This window comes from Aquarana catesbeiana, linkage group LG07 (genome assembly GCF_042186555.1).
Source record: "Aquarana catesbeiana isolate 2022-GZ linkage group LG07, ASM4218655v1, whole genome shotgun sequence".
In the NCBI taxonomy this organism is placed as follows: Eukaryota; Metazoa; Chordata; class Amphibia; order Anura; family Ranidae; genus Aquarana; species Aquarana catesbeiana.
Genome location: NC_133330.1, coordinates 87,910,075 through 87,927,856, shown reverse-complemented (window position 1 = coordinate 87,927,856; position 17,782 = coordinate 87,910,075). Strand labels below are relative to the sequence as shown.

Here is a 17,782-nt window from a genome sequence, read left to right as displayed (position 1 = left end):
GCATTCCCGGTACATGATGAATATTATTTGGGAGACGGAAATAAGTTTACTTAAAATAATTAGGATACTGTAGCCTTACAGCAAGTATAAGAATCAACATCGGTCCAAAAACAGGAGGAACCTGTCTTACCTTTCCACGTCGCTGGTCCTTATTTGGATCAAGGCTTTGTCCATCTAGGTGGGCATATCCCCTGAGGGGTCTTCTGGGTCTGGGAAGCACAGGAATGGACCACGGCCCTGAACCTGTATAGCACCCTGTGGTTAACTACATTCATTGCACTTAGTGGCAATGTGAGTGCCCAAGCAGGATCCAGCGGCTCTAAACAATATCACAGGACATCCCCACAGCATGGGGTTCGGGTACGGTTCTCAAGGTAAACCGATCCAGATGCAGTGAAGAATCCAAAAAAGAAATAAACTAGTTGAGAACTTCTCCATAAGCAAAAGAGGTGCATCACCTAATGGACACTAGCAAAAAACTAAGGTCTCACAGAGTGGGTTGGGGTTATAGGGCTATGTCCATGGGGCGTGTTCAAAAGCTTTGCAACTGTCCAATCACCTGAAGGTAGCAGTCTATAATTGAAGGTCTATGAATACTCAGCCTGTGTCCTGTACTGTATAATTAAGATTACATATTTACTGTGTTTTAGTAAGTGGCAAGAGAGCAGCGGCAGGACAGAGCTCCGGCTGGGATGATTGATCCTACAGTGATCCTGGGTGGCGGATGAGAAACAGAGTGCCAATTCTGAGCAGATTTAGTGGAAATTTTAAAACAATACATCTTACTTTTATATCTCTAAATGAAGGTGAAACATTAAATGCAATGTTATATTAGCAGCTCATATGTACATCTTAGGGATGACAAGTAAAGCAGCAACACCAGGGATTATTGAACTGCTAATACCAATAGCAAAACCACTGCACCCAGATTAACAAGTCTTTTTAGAGTGACTTCTTGTGTAATCTTATTATCGGATGCTAAAAATCTATGACAAATGACCTGCATCGCTGCAGGCTTAAACTGGGGGCCATAAAAAAAAAACAAAAACAAAAAAAACAAAAAAAACTCAGAGCAGACACTGGACAGCAATCTGTGGAAAATTAATACTATAAAGCACCAATAAACTGCTTAGCTTTTACCTGACAGTGTCTGGTCCCATTTGCTGATGCAGTTGGATTCAGCCGTTAATCCTTCTATATATTTCAAGTATGCTTCTGAATGGAGTAACTTTTGAGTCCTGGGTGGTGGTGCCACAAACACTGGGGTTGAAGGCTGTTGTACAGCTGGCTGACTAGCTTGATTCTGACCAGGATATGGAGGCGGGGCTTGCTGTCCAGCAGGAACAAGCATTCCCATCTAAAAACCAAACACGAAATATAAGTCTGCCTCATTATCAAATGCTTTATTCTTGCTCAAACTGGTATTACAGTAACATTATACATCAGGGGTGCCCAACCACTGGCCCGCCACCTCCTGCTCTTGGATGGTGGGACGGCAAACCCAGACCGCAGGTTCCTGACCCGCCATCCCCGAGCATTAGTGTGAAGAATGGAGCCAGCGCTAGAGGAAGCAGAGCATATGCTTCCTGTATAGCACTGACTCCTATTACAGGCAGAGTGATATCTAATGTGCTCCACCTGTGACAGTTCCCGGCGATACAGGAAGCATTGACTCGTCTCTCTACTGCAGCCACATGCTTCCTCTAGTGCCAGCTCCTGTCACACTGATGCTCTGGGATGGCGGGTTGGGAACTCGTGATCTTGGACAGCAGCCACCAGGGATACCCCCAGTAGTACCCACAGGCAGTACCAACCAACAGTACCCACCCCCAGTACCCGCCAGCAGTAGCCGCCAGCAGTACCCGCCCTGGAGAACAGCCCTCAGTACCCACCAGCAGTACCTGCCCTGGAGTACAGCCAACAGCAGCCGCCAGCCATACCCGCCTGGGGAACAGCAGCAGCGAACGATACCTGCAGGAATCCTGAGGAAGAAGTGAAGATTAAGGTCAGTTGAGGTGCAGGTAAATCCCAGTGCATCAATGTGAAAACAGCCTTAGGCCCCTTTCACATGATCGGTCCGATCGGGTCCGCCTGTCAGTTTTTCATGCGGACCCAAACAGACTGTCCATTCACCTCTATAGAACGGCACATGTAAACTGACTTGTGTTTGTTTACACCCGCCTATCTCCAATCCAATATGCTTAAAAAAACAGAAGGGGAGTACAGTAGAGCAGTCTGTGTCCATGTCTGCTCTGCATATGCAAAGTGGACACAGAACTGTCCTCCACCCACTCTGCTCATTGTAGCCTGAGACCGGGTACCAAGTCGCTAAAGTGGCCCTTGCTCTTCAAAAAGGTTGGGCACCCCTGTTATATATACTATTCTACTATTATCCTATACTATTATGTATACAGCCAACATTTAATTGTAATGTAAAACACAAAATGACAAGAGAATTTCCCAGTCATTAATTCATAGAATGGAGCCCTAAAAATGTAATCATGATTATGTCGTACTCCAGCCATTTTTTTTTTTCACTCACATTTTGTGTCCCGTTGACCCTTGGGAGTGTGAAATGTTAGGCATTACTGGACAAAAGTAGAGGGCTAATCTCCTAGTTGGGACACCAGTTGTGGTGATGACATTCAGACTAGAATCCCCCCACTATTTCTCAAAGATTTCACCCTATCCCCTATTTTGCCTCCGGGACAGAAATTGAGTGCAAAACTCCCCAATGGGGGAAAAAAAAAACCGACAGAGGTTAAAGAAGAAACAAGTTATTTTTTTTTAATCAGCAGTTTCACCTTAAAGTGGTTGTAAACCCTTACAGAACACTTTTACCTACAGGTAAGCCTAGATTAAGGCTTACCTGTAGGTGCAAGAAATATCTCCTAAACCTACACGGTTTAGGAGATATTTGCAAAAGACAAGCACCAATGTCTACGACGCATGTGCCATAGACAATGGCGCCCAGGCGCACTGAGCGTGCCGTTTCTAACGGCGATCGTGCCGTTAGTGGTGGCTCTCGCGTGGGAATGACATCATCACGGCTCCGGCCAATCACATCGCCTGAGCCGTGATACCCGGAAGAAGGATGGACGCTTCGTGGAAGAGGGGACAGCGGCGACATCGCAGGCTCCTGTGTCAGGTAAGTGACACATAATGGGCTACTATGCGATGCATAGTAGCCCATTATGCTTTACCTTTGCAGGGAAACAAAGAGGAAGTAAAACCCATCAGGGTTTACTTCCTCTAAGTATTGCTGTCATATCTTTAATGTTTGCACTTTCATTCAGGCCAGTATAGCTTTTCCTATACTTCTGGCCCAATGTGGCTATGAGAGCTGCAGCCATACTGTAGTTTGTCTGTCCCTTCTTTCCCCTTACCGATTCACAGAAAACTCCATCATTTCCCTTTATTTATATTCCCTTTAAGAATAGTGAATATAATACACATGCAATAATAAATGCAATGCAAACGAACTCAAGGGCAAAAGCCAAACACAAACGCAATATGAACTTGAGTACACCAAACTAATTGTAAAAGTCCACTAAAAGTATATACAATAAAACCTTGGATTGTGAGTAACTTAGCCTGCGAGTGTTTTTACAAGAGGAGCCAATTTTTTAAATAAATTTTAACTTGATAAACGAGTGATGTCTTGCAATACGAGTAGCGTCACATCACAACTGAGTATAGGGTGCTCGGTTCACACTGCCACGACTTGGGATCCAACTTGTGAGACTCTAAGTCATGTGACATGTAAAATCCCATGTTACTCAACGAGAGCGGTCTTAATTAGCACTACTGAAGTCACTCCGACTTTAGAAAAGTTTCCTGTACTACTTCAAGGTGACTTCTATCCGACTTGTGCCCATAGGCTTTAATGGAAGTTGCCTCCAAGTCAGATCCTTATCTTAATTGATGTGATATGGATCAGACATTACAGGTAGATTAACCAGGCATTCCCTAAAGTTGCCTGGCAGTGTGAATCTTCTCTCTTTTCTTTTATACTTTGTAGCTCCTGAAGAGCAGGTTAATTTGTTTAATGTTTTACAGTACACTTTATACTGTATTTTGTATTGCTGTATCAATTTTTATATGAATAAATGGTTGTGGAAGAAATCATCTGAGTTTCCATTATTTCTTATGGGGAAATTTTGATATACGAGGGCTATGGATTACATGAACGTTTCCAGAACTAATTATGCTTGTAATCCAATGTTTTATTGTAATATGTAATAATGACTTGTTGTGACCACTTAAGTTCTCCAACACCCAGTGAATCACCACTGGGGCCACTTCTTTTTCTTTAAAAATGTGCCTTTTTGCCAAATCCAGAGACCCGTTATTATCAAGGTCACAAGCACTCTTTCATAATATTAAGCAGATGGTAGCCGGCAAGGGTGTCACTCCAACAGCCCCAGGTTATTCACTTCCAGGAATGCTCATGATATATGCAGCTAATCAAAGAAAAGGCCATACATAGCGTAACCCCGTAAAATTAATTAATAAACATAATGCTTTCACAAAGCAGCAAAATAAATAGAACTCATGACATTCCGCCATACAGCGCCATGCACACTGACATCAGATCGCGTACCCCGCCCTACGCACGTTTCGTCAAAAATAATGTCTTCGGGGAAAACAGGAACAAGTGTTGGAGAACTTATGTAGTCACAGGAAGTCATTATTACAGATTATATACATTTTAGCAGACTTTTACATAATATTTCACAGTGTGGTGGACTTGAGTTTATACTGAGATTGTGATTGGATTTTGCACAGAGTTTGTTTGCATTGCATTCACAATTGCATGTGTATTATATATTTACTATTCTTAAAGGGATAGCACTACACATTTGTTTATGTATACACTGCATAACCCCACTACCCATTTTCAGAGTTAGGCTCCTTTCACCTTCACGCACACTGTGATCTCACTGACTTCAGCACAGGATACCCCAATAGAACCCGAACAAACAATGAATGCAATATTCTCCGCATGCGAAAGCTACAGGTTGCATGAACCCCAGTCAGGCTTCTCAGGCAACCTTCCAGGTGTGATTATTGGCAATTTATTGTTCTGTACTAGCCGACAAGCTTTTTTTCTACCCATACCACACTCATAGGAGTTTCTCCTGGTGCCCCCCCCCCCCTTTTTTTTCTCTCAGTCCTTTGGCGCAAATCTTATTGCTGTGGCATATTGACAGTACTTGCTATAACAGAGGTACAATTAAAACTTACTGTTCAACTTCTTACCTGCTGATTGTATGGATTATTTCCAGTTGCAGGTGTTCCAGCCATTGAAGATACTCCTTGTGCCATTACTCCTAAAATAAAGGCAAAAAGTATTAACAATTCATCATATATTTTTTAGCCATAACAAGTTTTCAACCTGAAATATACTGCAACAATTACTGCTGCAACAAAATAACTTTATCAGAAGTGTTAAGCCACTCAAGGCTATTTGGTTTTTCTATTTGAAAACAGTGTAACTTTCTGCTGTGCTATGATTGCAATAAAGTTGTACTTGGGTACCCAGTTAGATATAGCCTTGTGAACCAATGGCTGAACCATGGATAATCTGCTTCCCTCCCAATCTCTCTATAGGAACTGGAGCACCCAGAGACACGTGGCACAGTGGTGTAGTGGGTAACACTCTCGCCTTGCAGTAAAAAGGGTCGCTGGTTCAAATCTCAACCATGACACTACCTGCCTGGAGCTTGCATGTTCTCCCTGTGCCTGCGTGGGTTTCCTCCGGGTACTCTGATTTCCTCCCACACTTGGGTTGGGGACCTTGCATTGTGGGCTCCTTGAGGGTAGGAACCGATGTGAGTGTGCGATATATGTGTGGAGCGCTGCGTAAATTGACGCTGCTCTATGGGTACCCTAAATAAATAATATAATAGATGATAGGGACAATTGTAGACACGCACCCACACTCACTCAGGTTGAACTGGATGGACTGGTGTCTTTATTCAACCTTACTAACTATTAGGGCTGTTGCTATTTAAAATTTTCATGTTCGATTAATCGTTTTTTTTTAATCAACTAATTTCGATTAATTATAACGCACATACAGATCCAACTACTTTTAGCTGATTTAGCACCGTTGTTATGGCAACAGCCGAAGTTGGGCATAGCAGGGCATGGCTAGGACGTTACAACGTCATAAACTTAGCCTCACCGTGCCCATAATCGCAGCCTCACCGTGCCCATAATCGCAGCCTCACCGTGCCCATAATGCAGTCTCACTGTAGTCAGTCCCTGTGCCTGGATTTCACAGTCTGCGGGCATCTCCCGCTGTGTGTCTCGGAGCTGAGTGTGAAAACTTTGGCCACGCTGTGAGAAAAGTCTTCCCTCCTCCTAGATCAGCTCGTGTGATAGACAGAACACTGCGTCTATCACACGAGCTGATCTAGGAGGAGGGCGGACTTTTCCCACAGCACGGCCAAAGTTTTCACACTCAGCTCGAAGACACACAGCAGGAGATGCTCGCAGACTGTGTATGACATATAGTGGAGGAGGAGGGAGCGGAGCACTGCGCTGCAGCCATAGCTTGGCCCAAAGCGGCCCCAGGGCAGGCAGCCTACCGATCAAAAAAATTAACGATTAATCGAGGAATTAATCGTTAATTTCCGCAGCCCTTCTAACTATGTAACAAGCCGAGAAACACATAACCCAAAGCCCCAATAAATTACGTGTCAGAATTCTTGGTAAAATGATTCCTAGTGTCTCTGATTGGAGTGTTTTTTTTTTTTTTTTTTTTTTTTAATCATTTTTTTTTTCAGGCTGGGTTTACACTGGTTCGACACGACTGTTGTACGAATGTCATCCTACTTTGCCCTGAATGAACAGGATACGATTTTGGTTCGCATTTGAGATAGTCCAACTTGTCCTTTGACCAATCAAAACAATCCCAGTGTGACAAATTCCTTTTCCTGCTGCTGTATCACCATGTCGGATGTCACAAGTCGGACGGTTAGGACGAAGATCCAAATTTGATCTGACTTCAATGATACTGAATGGGTTGAAAATGGACCAAAGCAGAGGAATCTTTTCTAAAGTCGGACCAGTTAAGACGGCTCTCATAGGGAACCAATGATCTGTACACATCATGCGACATGTGTTCCCAAAGTCGGAGCGTATGTCGCACCAATGTGAACCGGGCCTAAAGCTGAATGCCAGGACTTCAACTACTTTGTAAAAACTGCAGGCAAACCATGAGTTAAGGCTAATGAGGTGCCTGCTGCCTCCTAGACTTATCTCTATTATTCACATCTGACAGGTTTATTGTGCTCTGCTAGCTGTGGTCTGGGTTTCTTCAAGACCAGAGTTGCTGGAACTGCTATGCCTGCCCCTTCCCTCATTATGCCCAACTCATTCACAAAATACAAACACATCTGTGAATGGGTAGAAGAGGGGAGGGGCAGACATAGCTCTGTGTGCTTCTCTCCTCTCACAGCCAAAGTGTGTCCTCATACATAACAGGTTTATTACACTCCACAAAGTAACAGAGATAAGTCCCAGAGGTGACATGCACCTACCGTATATACTCGAGTATGAGCCAAGTTCTTCAGCACATTTTTTTTGTGCTGAAAGTGCCCCCCTCGGCTTATACTCGAGTCAAGCACTTTTCTGGTGCAAAGAATGACATTTTCCGAACTGACTTTGGGGCCCCGTATCTCGGGGCCACTTGGTGCTAGGTACCCCAAATTTGGTGTGCAAACCCAATGGAACTAGCACTATAACATATTCAATATCTGGGGTTCTTAGAAGCACATCGTCCTGAGATATCGGGCCCCAAAGTCGGTTTGGATGTCATTCTCTGCTGCAGAAAAGTTCTTGACATTTTCCGAACCGAATTTGTGGCCCTGTATCTCGGGGCCACTTGGTGCTAGGAATCCCAGCTTTGGATATGTTGTAGTGCTAGTTCCACTGGGTTTGCACACCAAAGTTGGGGTTCCTAGCACCAAGTGGCCTCGAGATACAGGGCCCCAAAATTGGTCAACTGTGTCCAACTGCAGCAATGTCATTTCGGGACCCTTTGGGTCCAGAGACCCAAAATTTAGAGGGCATCCAGGAACCCTTAACTACCGAGTTTGAAGTTCGGGGGACCTATGGTTGCAAATAGGCACAGTGAGGCTGCAAATGGGCATTGTTGACCCTCTTTTCCACTTACAGTAGCTGCGCATTTCTCACCCTAGGCTTATACTCGAGTCAATAAGTTTTCCCAGTTTTTTGTGGTAAAATTAGGTGCCTCGGCTTATACTCGAATACGGTAATTGGACACATAGTATGCCTGCACTTTTTGCAAAATGTTCAAGACACTGAGGGTTTGTTCACAAGGTGGTACTCCTCAACTGCTGCCCTTTATAACTGTAGAGGCAGAAGCCAGGGGGTGTACACATGCCACTTGCACGGTGCTCTTCTTCGTGACCAGAATTATACCTCCATCGCTTTTCAGCAAAAGTAGCATCTGCTGAACGTGACCCAAATTCAAAAGAACGCAACTGCGTGTAATGCATATAGTTGCAGTGCGCAACATTGTCCCGATGCGCGGCTGCAGAGATTGGGAAATGTCTCACTGCCTGTGATCAGCGCAGCGCCGACTTCCTGGCGGGCTCTACACGTGGGCTGTGCGAACACACCGGAGCTCTTCCTTACTCGCCACCAGGTGCCCCACCCAACCCTGCCCCTAAACATGCCCTCATAAATTATCTCATGAAATTACACTTAAATGTTTTATAGAGAATTAAGTTACAAAATAAATATTAACAACAACTTTATCAGTGACCATCAATGCAGCCTCACCAGTGCCATCAATGCCCACTCACCTGTGCCCATCAACGCAGCCTCCTCAGTGCCTATCAATGCAGCCTCATCAGTGCCCAGCAAAGCAGCACCACCTGTGCCCATCAATGCAGCCTCACCCGTGCCCATCAATGCAGCCTCACCCGTGCCCAGTGGTGGCCTGTCCATTAGGGGCACCCGAGCGCCACCCCCTCTATCCACGGCCACCACTTCCTCCACCTTCTAGCGATGCTATGGTCTATCCATCGCTGGCGCCACCCCCTATTCATGCGTCCGGCCCCTTTCAGGACACCAGTCGCCTGAGTTACAGCGGCAGGGGTATTTTTTTGAAGCACCTGATTAGAGCAAGAGGTTCTAATAGGCTTCAAAATAGGGTGGGCTCGTGCCGCAGAGCATTGCGCTACAAGCCCACCCAGGTGTTGAATATTGGCTGTTGCAACACTGATCCTCCTCCCAGCCAATCGGGAAGTGGGTCTGATACCCGTCATCCAATTGGCTGAAAGGACAGGTGATCCTATTGGATGCCTATGAGGAGGGGAGGAGACGCATGGCAGAAGCGAGGAGGAGGAAGAAGGAGAAGACACAGGAGCTGCTACCTGATGCCCACCGCAGCCTGATGTCTGGTGATGCCACGATCCCCGCCTCTGCCCGATGCCCGCCGCCCCCCCCCCCCCAAAAAAAAACCACAATGCGCCATTGTCAGTGCCCATCAATGCAGCCTCATCAGTGCCCATCAACGCAGCCTCAACAGTGCCCATCAACGCAGCCTCGCCTGTGCCCATCAATGCAGCCTCGCCTGTGCCCATCAATGCAGCCTCGCCTGTGCCCATCAATGCAGCCTCGCCTGTGCCCATCAATGCAGCCTCGCCTGTGCCCATCAATGCAGCCTGATCTGTGCAGAGGAAGAGAAGAGCTGCCGGATCATCACAGAGCGGGAATTGCCTACTATAAAAGCTTTCATTTGCATTTCTGGACGCTCGCCGTCACACACAGTTCTGCCTCCTGGCCCAGCTCATTTGAAAGACGTCACACGTCCTGGCATTGGACCAGTGTTCTGTCTATCAAATGAGCCGGGCAAGGAGGTGGGACTGTGTGTGACAGTGAGCGTCCGGAAATGCAAATGAAAGCTTTTATTGCAGGCAATTCCCGCTCTGTGATGATTCACCGGCTCTCCCCTTCCTCTCCTCTCTCTTCCTCTGGGCGATCGCTGAGAGAAAGGCTCCCATTCAACCCCACCTGCAGGCGGCACTTGCCACCCCCCCTCTGAGGCAGCCCAAGCTCGCCCTCAATCATTTTACATTCGCTATATGTGTGCAGGCAAGTGAAAACTTTGAGGGCTGCCATACACTATACAATTTTCTAGTACAGTTTTTCTTAAGATTTGCCAAAACCATATAATATGAAGTCAAACAAACATTTTCAATTTGTACACAAATCAGGTAGGCCCTTGCACTCTAAAGTTGAAGGAAAATCTAAAGGAAATTGAATAAGAAAATTGTATTATGTATGGCCAGCTTAAAGCCTAGTACACACTATTAGGTTTTCTTTTTTTATTTGCTCAACCCAGCAGGCTGCACGCTATTGTGTTCGGACAGAGGGACGACCCTCCCCCTGGCCAGAACACACCAGTCAGCGCTCTCAGTCATAGGCCTTTGGCCAATCAGCAGACCTTTTTCGGTCATGCCCCTTCTTCCAGCTGCCGTACACATGGGCCGAATGTCTGCTGGTTTGCATTGTCCATCTACTAATGCTTTAGTTAAAATTCTTAAAACTTCCAGTGGTCCCCATTTCCTTTGACATGGTGACATGTAAGGGACGAATCTCTGACATAGGAAGATTGCAGGTGCAGTCTGGAGAACCCAAATCTAATTTAGGATTTTATGAGGTTTGTCTAATTTACAAACTACATCTATTCTACCCATTTACATTTAAAGAAATTGAAACACGTTACCCTTTATTAGTTTTAGGGTAGAAGTAAATAAGCATTGGTGCTGTACACAGATCGGTCTGCATATCCTACAGCAAGCACTAAAATATTATATTTTACAAGCAGAAATGTAACATTCACAGTGAGCTGAATACCAACCGCCTGTATTATATTACAAACTAAAGATATGTGCAGATTTTAAAAAGAATCAGGGAGAGGAAACATGATGCAATGTATAATTGCAGTAGCCATTTTTTCTTCAATTATTTGGGGCAAGATTTTTTTATTATTATTAAATCAACATATGTAGGCTCAACTTCCTGTTGATCTTCCTATCCTGGTGATAAGGTCTTTCTGATCTTTGCCGTATGGCCATGCATCACAATAAATTAGCGGGGGGGTTAAACTTGGTAAGTAGTTATTGCTGCAATTGTCCCCATTTGGAACATTTTCCTTCACTTCCTGTTCTGTAGTCATGAGAGGAACTGAGAAGGACACCACTTCTTTGACAGCAATCACTGTAACAGGTGTCTCAACTTTTTTTACCAATCTGGCGATAGGGGTAAATGTTTGATATTCCTTTTCACTTTCTGTTACGTCAACTGTTACTAGTGCAGACAGCGAGGGTAAAAATACCCAACAGGGACACTGACATTAATGAAAAAAAAAAAAAAAAAATCGGACAGAGGTTTTAAAGTGTATTACAGGTTAGCATTTAGATGGCATAACGTAAAAAAAAAAAAAAATGCTGCTCACCTTTTTTACCTGCTTAAAAATCAGGTAGAGCAGGAGGCAATGTCAGGGTTTTATTACTGCCGCCATACATGGATCGAAATTTTGCCGGTTCAGCAGGGGATCCATGTATGGGGGGTTGTACAATGTTCAACCAAACGATTTCTGTACAACCAACCTGTCATTCAATCAGTGTTGGAGGCTACACCTGAGGTGCTGATCAGTGTATTCTGATGGCAGGGAATTCTCCCTGCTGTCAGAACACAAAAAAGTGCAATGAGAACGATTACCCCATCCAAGTTGAATGTGTGGATGGGGGAATTGGGGCAGTTTTTTTCATAATCTATGGGCTGCTTCAATAGGTAGACTTCCTCTCGCTTCTGGTTACAATGGTATCATCAAAATAGCCTACAAGGGAATAACTTTAGCAACAAAAAGCTGACATCAAAGAGCTCCTAACTGGCTTAAGATTCAGGCAATGTACTTCCAGGTGCAAAATGCCTAAAAGTAAAAAATATACTGTAGGTTATGAACAAAATTAAAACATTAGCAGAACAGTTACATACACATACAAGACCCCGGTGAGAGATGACATGGAATGATGAGGTTAGGATATTCTTACCCTGCACTTGAAAGCCCGGAAAGCCTGGTATACCGTGTGGAGGAAGGTGAGGGGGTGGCACCACCCCATGGAGATGAGGCTGCATGCTGCCCATACTAACAATACCATCAAGTGGGCCTTGCATGGGTGGCAGACCAGGTGGGTAGCCCCCTATCATGCCTTGAAGAACAAACATGCATCAATAACATGCAATTAATATAAACATGCACTACTATGACAAACTACAGTTAGTTATGTGATATTAATGGTGTAAATAAAATAAACAATGAATTAGTGATTAAACAAACTAAAAATAAAAATGTCATGTTAATTGGTTTATCCCGAATCCATGGAATTTTTTTTTTTTAAGCCCATGACTTTTGAAAAGTTTTCAAGATGCAGAAAAATTTACAGTAAGGAACATATTATTGTCTGTTAATATGGATTGTGTAACACAATACACGAATATCCTAAATGTCAAAAAAACACTCACTGGCCACTTTATTAGGTACACCTGTTCAATTGCTTTGTTAAAAGAAATTGCTAATCAGCCAACCACATGGAAGCAACTTAATGCATTTAGGCATCTAGACGTGGTGAAGTCAACTTGCTGAAGTTCCAACCGAGGGTCAGAATGGGGAAGAAAGGGGTTTTAAGTGACTTTGAATGTGGCATGGTTGTTGGTGCCAGATGGGCTGGTCTGAGTATTTAAAAAACTGCTGATCTACTGGGATTTTCATGCACGACCATCTCTAGGGTTTACAGAGAATGGTCCGAAAAAGAGAAAATATCCAGTGAGTGCCAGTTATTTGGACTAAAATGCCATGTTGATGTCAGAGGTCAAAGGAGAATGAGCAGACTGGTTTGAGATGATAGAAAGACAACAGTAACTCAAATAACCACTCGTTACAACCAAGGTATGCAGAATACCATCTTTTAACGCACAACACATCGAACCTTGAAGCAGATGGGCTACAGCAGCAGAAGACTACACTGGGTGCCACTCCTGTCAGCTAAGTCAGCTGATGAGTCTCGATTTCAGCTGCAACATTCAGATGGTAGGGTCAGAATTTGGCATAAAGAACATGAATCCACCCCACCCTCTTTCAACAGTTCAAGTTGGTGGTCGTGATGTAATGGTGTGGGGCATTTTTTTTATGCCACACTTTGGGCCCCTTAGTAACAATTGAGAATCGTTTAAACACCACGGCCTACCTGAGTATTGTTGCTGCCCATGTCCAGCCATCTTCTGATGGCTCCTTCCAGCAGGATAATGCACCACGTCACAAAGCTCAAATCATTTCAAACTAGTTTTTTGAACAGGACAATGAGATCACTGTACTCCAATGGCCTCTGCAGTCACCAGATCTCAATCCAATACAGCACCGTTGGGATGTGGTGGAAGAGTATCGCATCATCGATGTTTGTCAGCTGACCAATCTGCAGCAACTGTGTGATGCCATCATGTCAATGTGGACCAAAATGTCTGAGGAATGTTTCCAACACCTTGTTGAATCTATGCCATGAAGAATTAAGGCAGTTCTGAAAGCAAAATGGGGCCCAACCCGGTACTAACAAGGTGTACCTAATAAAGTGGCCGGTGAGTGTATATATTCTGATAAGCAGTCTACATTAACAATGTTGCTTTATAGCGGAAGAATCAAAAATACAATCTAAAATAATCTGATACTAGAACGATTTGGATACAAAACAATATTGTTTAAACCTGAACTCTAGATAAGCAGCAAAACACGCATACTGTAAGTGGTTTAACTTGCTATATTTGTATATTTAGTGAAGCTGTCACTGTGCTAAAAGTGCTGGAACCTCTGCCTACCATAGATGCATATGTGTTGCATTAGGGCATTAAAGCCCACCCTACTTTCTGCTGCACATAAGCATTACATGGGTAGTAATAGGTTAAACAGCAGTATATATACCCCTGGTGGTATTTCTGATAGTTTCAAGAGGTAGTTTTGCATGTATAGCAAATTCAGGATATTAATATAGAGATTTAATGAATAAATCCTGTATGTAACTGACCTGATAAACTAAGTTACTAGGAAAATGCTTATTTGGCAAGCAACATTTAGGTCACTTCTTAGTGCGAGTCTCCCCAGCACCCAAATGGAGCTTTACTTCTACATCCAGTGCTCATGTAGACAAGGCCTTAGAGTGGCCATACGTGGTATTAGGATGGGCAGAGAATGATGGGCAGTGAGACACTGGCACATCCTTGAATTTGCAGGGATTTCCTTCTAGTTACACACAAGTGGTTACTTCCCACCTTCCTTTTTCTCCATAGTAACATGTTTAGTGTTGCAGTGTGGTTGACTAGGTGAATACACAATTTTAACCTGTTCTTTTATCTGATTGTGATTTGTAGTATGATGCTAGGAGTGATTGGGTAACAAACAGTGTTTTTGGTAGATGCAGAAAAATGTTTTTTCCCCTATTTTCGCAAAACCGTTGAATTTAATGTCTAAGCTGTAAGAAAGTATAAACAAAATAAAAAAAAAGCCCTTGCAACCAGATAATCTAGTACACACACTATTGGCTGTTCTCATGTGATTAACCCTTTTCAATATCCGTCTACAGCTGCATCCTTCTATGTGAATCTGTAATGTTGTATTATAACAGGCAAACCAACCTGTGCATACAAAGACTAACATGTGTAGAGTTCTGTATAGTGTTAAATAGGCTTTAAGAACTAAATATATTATCAAATCTTCTTCTCTGCCCAACCTGCTCCCTAAAGTCAGATGGTAGCAGTAGACACAAGATGCTTGCCAGAACACTTGTCTTCAGAAATTGTATGACTGCTCACCATGGTGTTCTGAAACAAAAACTTCTCTGAGTCTAGTTTAGATTGTTGGTGACTTCTAGAACTATAAAAAGAAACCATTTATGAGAGAAATATGGAGGCTGTCACTACTTACCTCTCAATCAGAAAATGCTTGTCCCGCTGGTTGTCATGCTGACCCTAATGCCTCAATACTTTGAGTCCCTGATTTTGAACAAGTATGCAGATCTGAATGCACTCAATCAGCATACTTGTGTCAAGCCAAAGTACGTACCATAGACTCAGGGTCAACACAACCACCTGGCAACAAACATTTTCTGTTCAAAGAGGTATAAAAAAAAAAGACAGGGATCGAAGAACGAATTGGGATTGTGTGGAGGTAGGTAGGTAGGAAGGGGTGAGGGAGGGATTCCCAAATACGCTGTAGCGGTTGGGTACTGATGAGGCTGGTATTAGTCATGTATGATTTTGTTGTGGTCCTAAAAAGGGAGGAGTTAAAGCCTAGTGGGTGGGTGGGCTGCCATATAGGATCCTGTCTTGTAAGGTGACCTTGATTTCTTTTTCATGTACGGTATCATGGTTTAAATGATTCAGTATGGAAAATATAGCCAGTTTCAAAGCCTTAGGCAGTTTGCTTTGTTGTTTGACTTGTGACAATTGAGAAATGTAATCATGGGGTCTGGGGGTGACTGTAGTACCTGGAAGGTTGGATAATATGTCACGCTGAACCTGAATTTGTTATTTGGGCAGATCCACCATATGTGTAGGTGGGTACCTAGATCTTTTACAACATTTCCAACAGCAGTTCAATAATTCCAGTCTCCATATTGCTCTCATGACAGGTTGTCTTTAAAAAGTGCTTCAAAGTGACACAATCACCACTGTACATAGCAGGTTAAATATATGGTTAGTCTAGGTACTGAGCAGTTAAAGAAGTAGTCTTTATCCTGTAAATTCCTTCTCCCATTTTTTATGAGTAAAGATTGTCTATTTTCTACCTTCAAGGAGTGTCAGAGCTTTTCTGTTCCTGACAGGTGCTGCTGCTTATCCTCCCCGCCCTGACATCGTCAGATGCTGGGGGAGCCATGCAGAATCTGCAAAGACAAGAGTGCCTACATAGGACCAGTGGCACCTGAAACTAGAATATGCAATGTAAACAACCCACCTGTGTGAATGCTAGCCTGCTATGAACATAGCTGTAGCAGTGTCACTGTAGCATAACATACACCATTTCATTAACTGCCTTCGCTATGTCTGCACTAAACCTGCGTAGACAGCAATTTCACAGGTTAAAAGAATAGGAGAGTGTAGCCAATAAACTAGTGACCTATCCAGTGGCATCACAAACTGAATGTGCCATACTGCTGCAAATAGAATCTAGAGAACTGATGAGCTACAGTCTCATGATTAGTGTGTACTCCCCTATATGCAAAGCATGTACATCGGGGCGTGCAGCTGATTCTTGCTCACGTATTGTATCGCTCTTCCATTTTGGGCAACTGCATATATACGGCAATTTTATTGTAGTTAAAAAAAAAAAAAAAAAAAAGGCATCCAGCATTAAAAGCTTGACTAAAGCCCTTGCTGGTGCGCTAAAACATGTTAATGAGTTACCCAGTGTGTTTTTATGCTTATTAAATAAAAGAAAGTTTTTCAGGGATCTAGTGCTTGATGCCTCTTTTTGCCACATTGCATTGACATCTTGAAAGGAGACTGATACTGATCTGTGCACGGGACGCACAAGCAGGGGTGAGCTAAATACATTTTTGTCTATGGAAATCAAATTTATTTTAATTACCGTTTCTGTTACCTGAGTTGGGCGTCATCTGCTGGTTAAGCATTCCCATTGGAGTGGGAGGAGGCACAACACCCATGAGAGCTCCTACAGGTGTTCCAGCTCTGGGAGATGAATTCTGCTGCTGCTGCTGTTGCTGCTGTTGTTGCTGTGCTAATCTCTCCCTTTCCTGTTGCTCTGCCACTTTAGCAGCACGTTCTGGAAAAAACAAGCAATATCAGCATATTTCAAGCCAGTCACAAAACTACAAGTTATGTGTCTGAAAACCTAATTTTCCCCAGGAATACAAATGCCCAATTCAAAAATGAAGCTCACAAAAGAACCAAAGTGGGACTTACCTTTACACTGCAAGAATAGATATGCTATACAAATAGATGATATATACTAATATCAGCCTTTTTCAACCAGGGTGCCTTCAGGTTTCTTCGGGGGTGCCTTGGCAAAATGCTGAGAAATTGCCCAAAAATTGTATACAAGCCAGTGGGTAGATAAAGCTACCTTTTTAGTTACACAAAACCACAGGTTTTCATTGTGCACCATTACATGGTGGCATCCTAACAACCAAAGACGTCATCGGTTGATAAGGAGGACATTGGGCATCTGCACAGCATCTTTGTTTGACCCTCCCCTGCCACTCTCCATCAGCTCTGGGGTCACATTAGCTGAGTGAGTTAGAGAAATTGAGGAAGAGAAACATTAGAATTCTAGTCAGTACCAGTGTGCAAAGGTATATTTGCTTTGGAAGAGTAAATCACCTCCAACGTTGGGTGTCCTACGTTGGGCTCCCCACCTCTAACGTTGGATGTTGCTGCATTATGTAAAATTTAGTTTTGTTTTTGACATTTTAGAATAAGGTGACTCAAGACTGTGGAGAATTTTAAAAGGGTGCCTTGACTGAAAAAAGGTTGAGAAACACAGACTTCGATCACCTAGATCAACAGCTCTGATTTATATGCCTTTTATATGTGAAAAATGGCAGCTGTTAGGCAATAAAAAAAAAAAAAAAAAAAAACACTTTATGCTAATAAGCGCTATCAAGCATACTGGTAAGATTTTGGTAAAAAAATCACACCAACTGATAAAACACAAAAGATGGTAATTGGAGAC

The 17,782-nt window shown here is 43.4% G+C and overlaps 1 protein-coding gene across 15 annotated transcripts in view; it reads right to left on the bottom strand.

The window, feature by feature from the left end:
* Positions 1–17,782, bottom strand: part of PBRM1 (polybromo 1) — a 159,689-nt gene that overhangs the window by 6,886 nt on the left and 135,021 nt on the right. For 5 of the 15 annotated variants that reach the window (XM_073592431.1, XM_073592439.1, XM_073592432.1 and 2 more), the window contains 4 exons: positions 16,679–16,873; positions 12,099–12,257; positions 5,263–5,333; positions 1,141–1,357 (listed from right to left, as the gene is read on the bottom strand). In XM_073592431.1, coding sequence (XP_073448532.1) covers positions 1,141–1,357; positions 5,263–5,333; positions 12,099–12,257; positions 16,679–16,873 — 642 coding nt within the window. Of the gene's footprint in view, positions 1–1,140; positions 1,358–1,688; positions 1,983–5,262; positions 5,334–12,098; positions 12,258–16,678; positions 16,874–17,782 lie in introns of those variants that run through there. The other 10 variants (XM_073592434.1, XM_073592441.1, XM_073592442.1 and 7 more) reach the window with 6 other exon arrangements.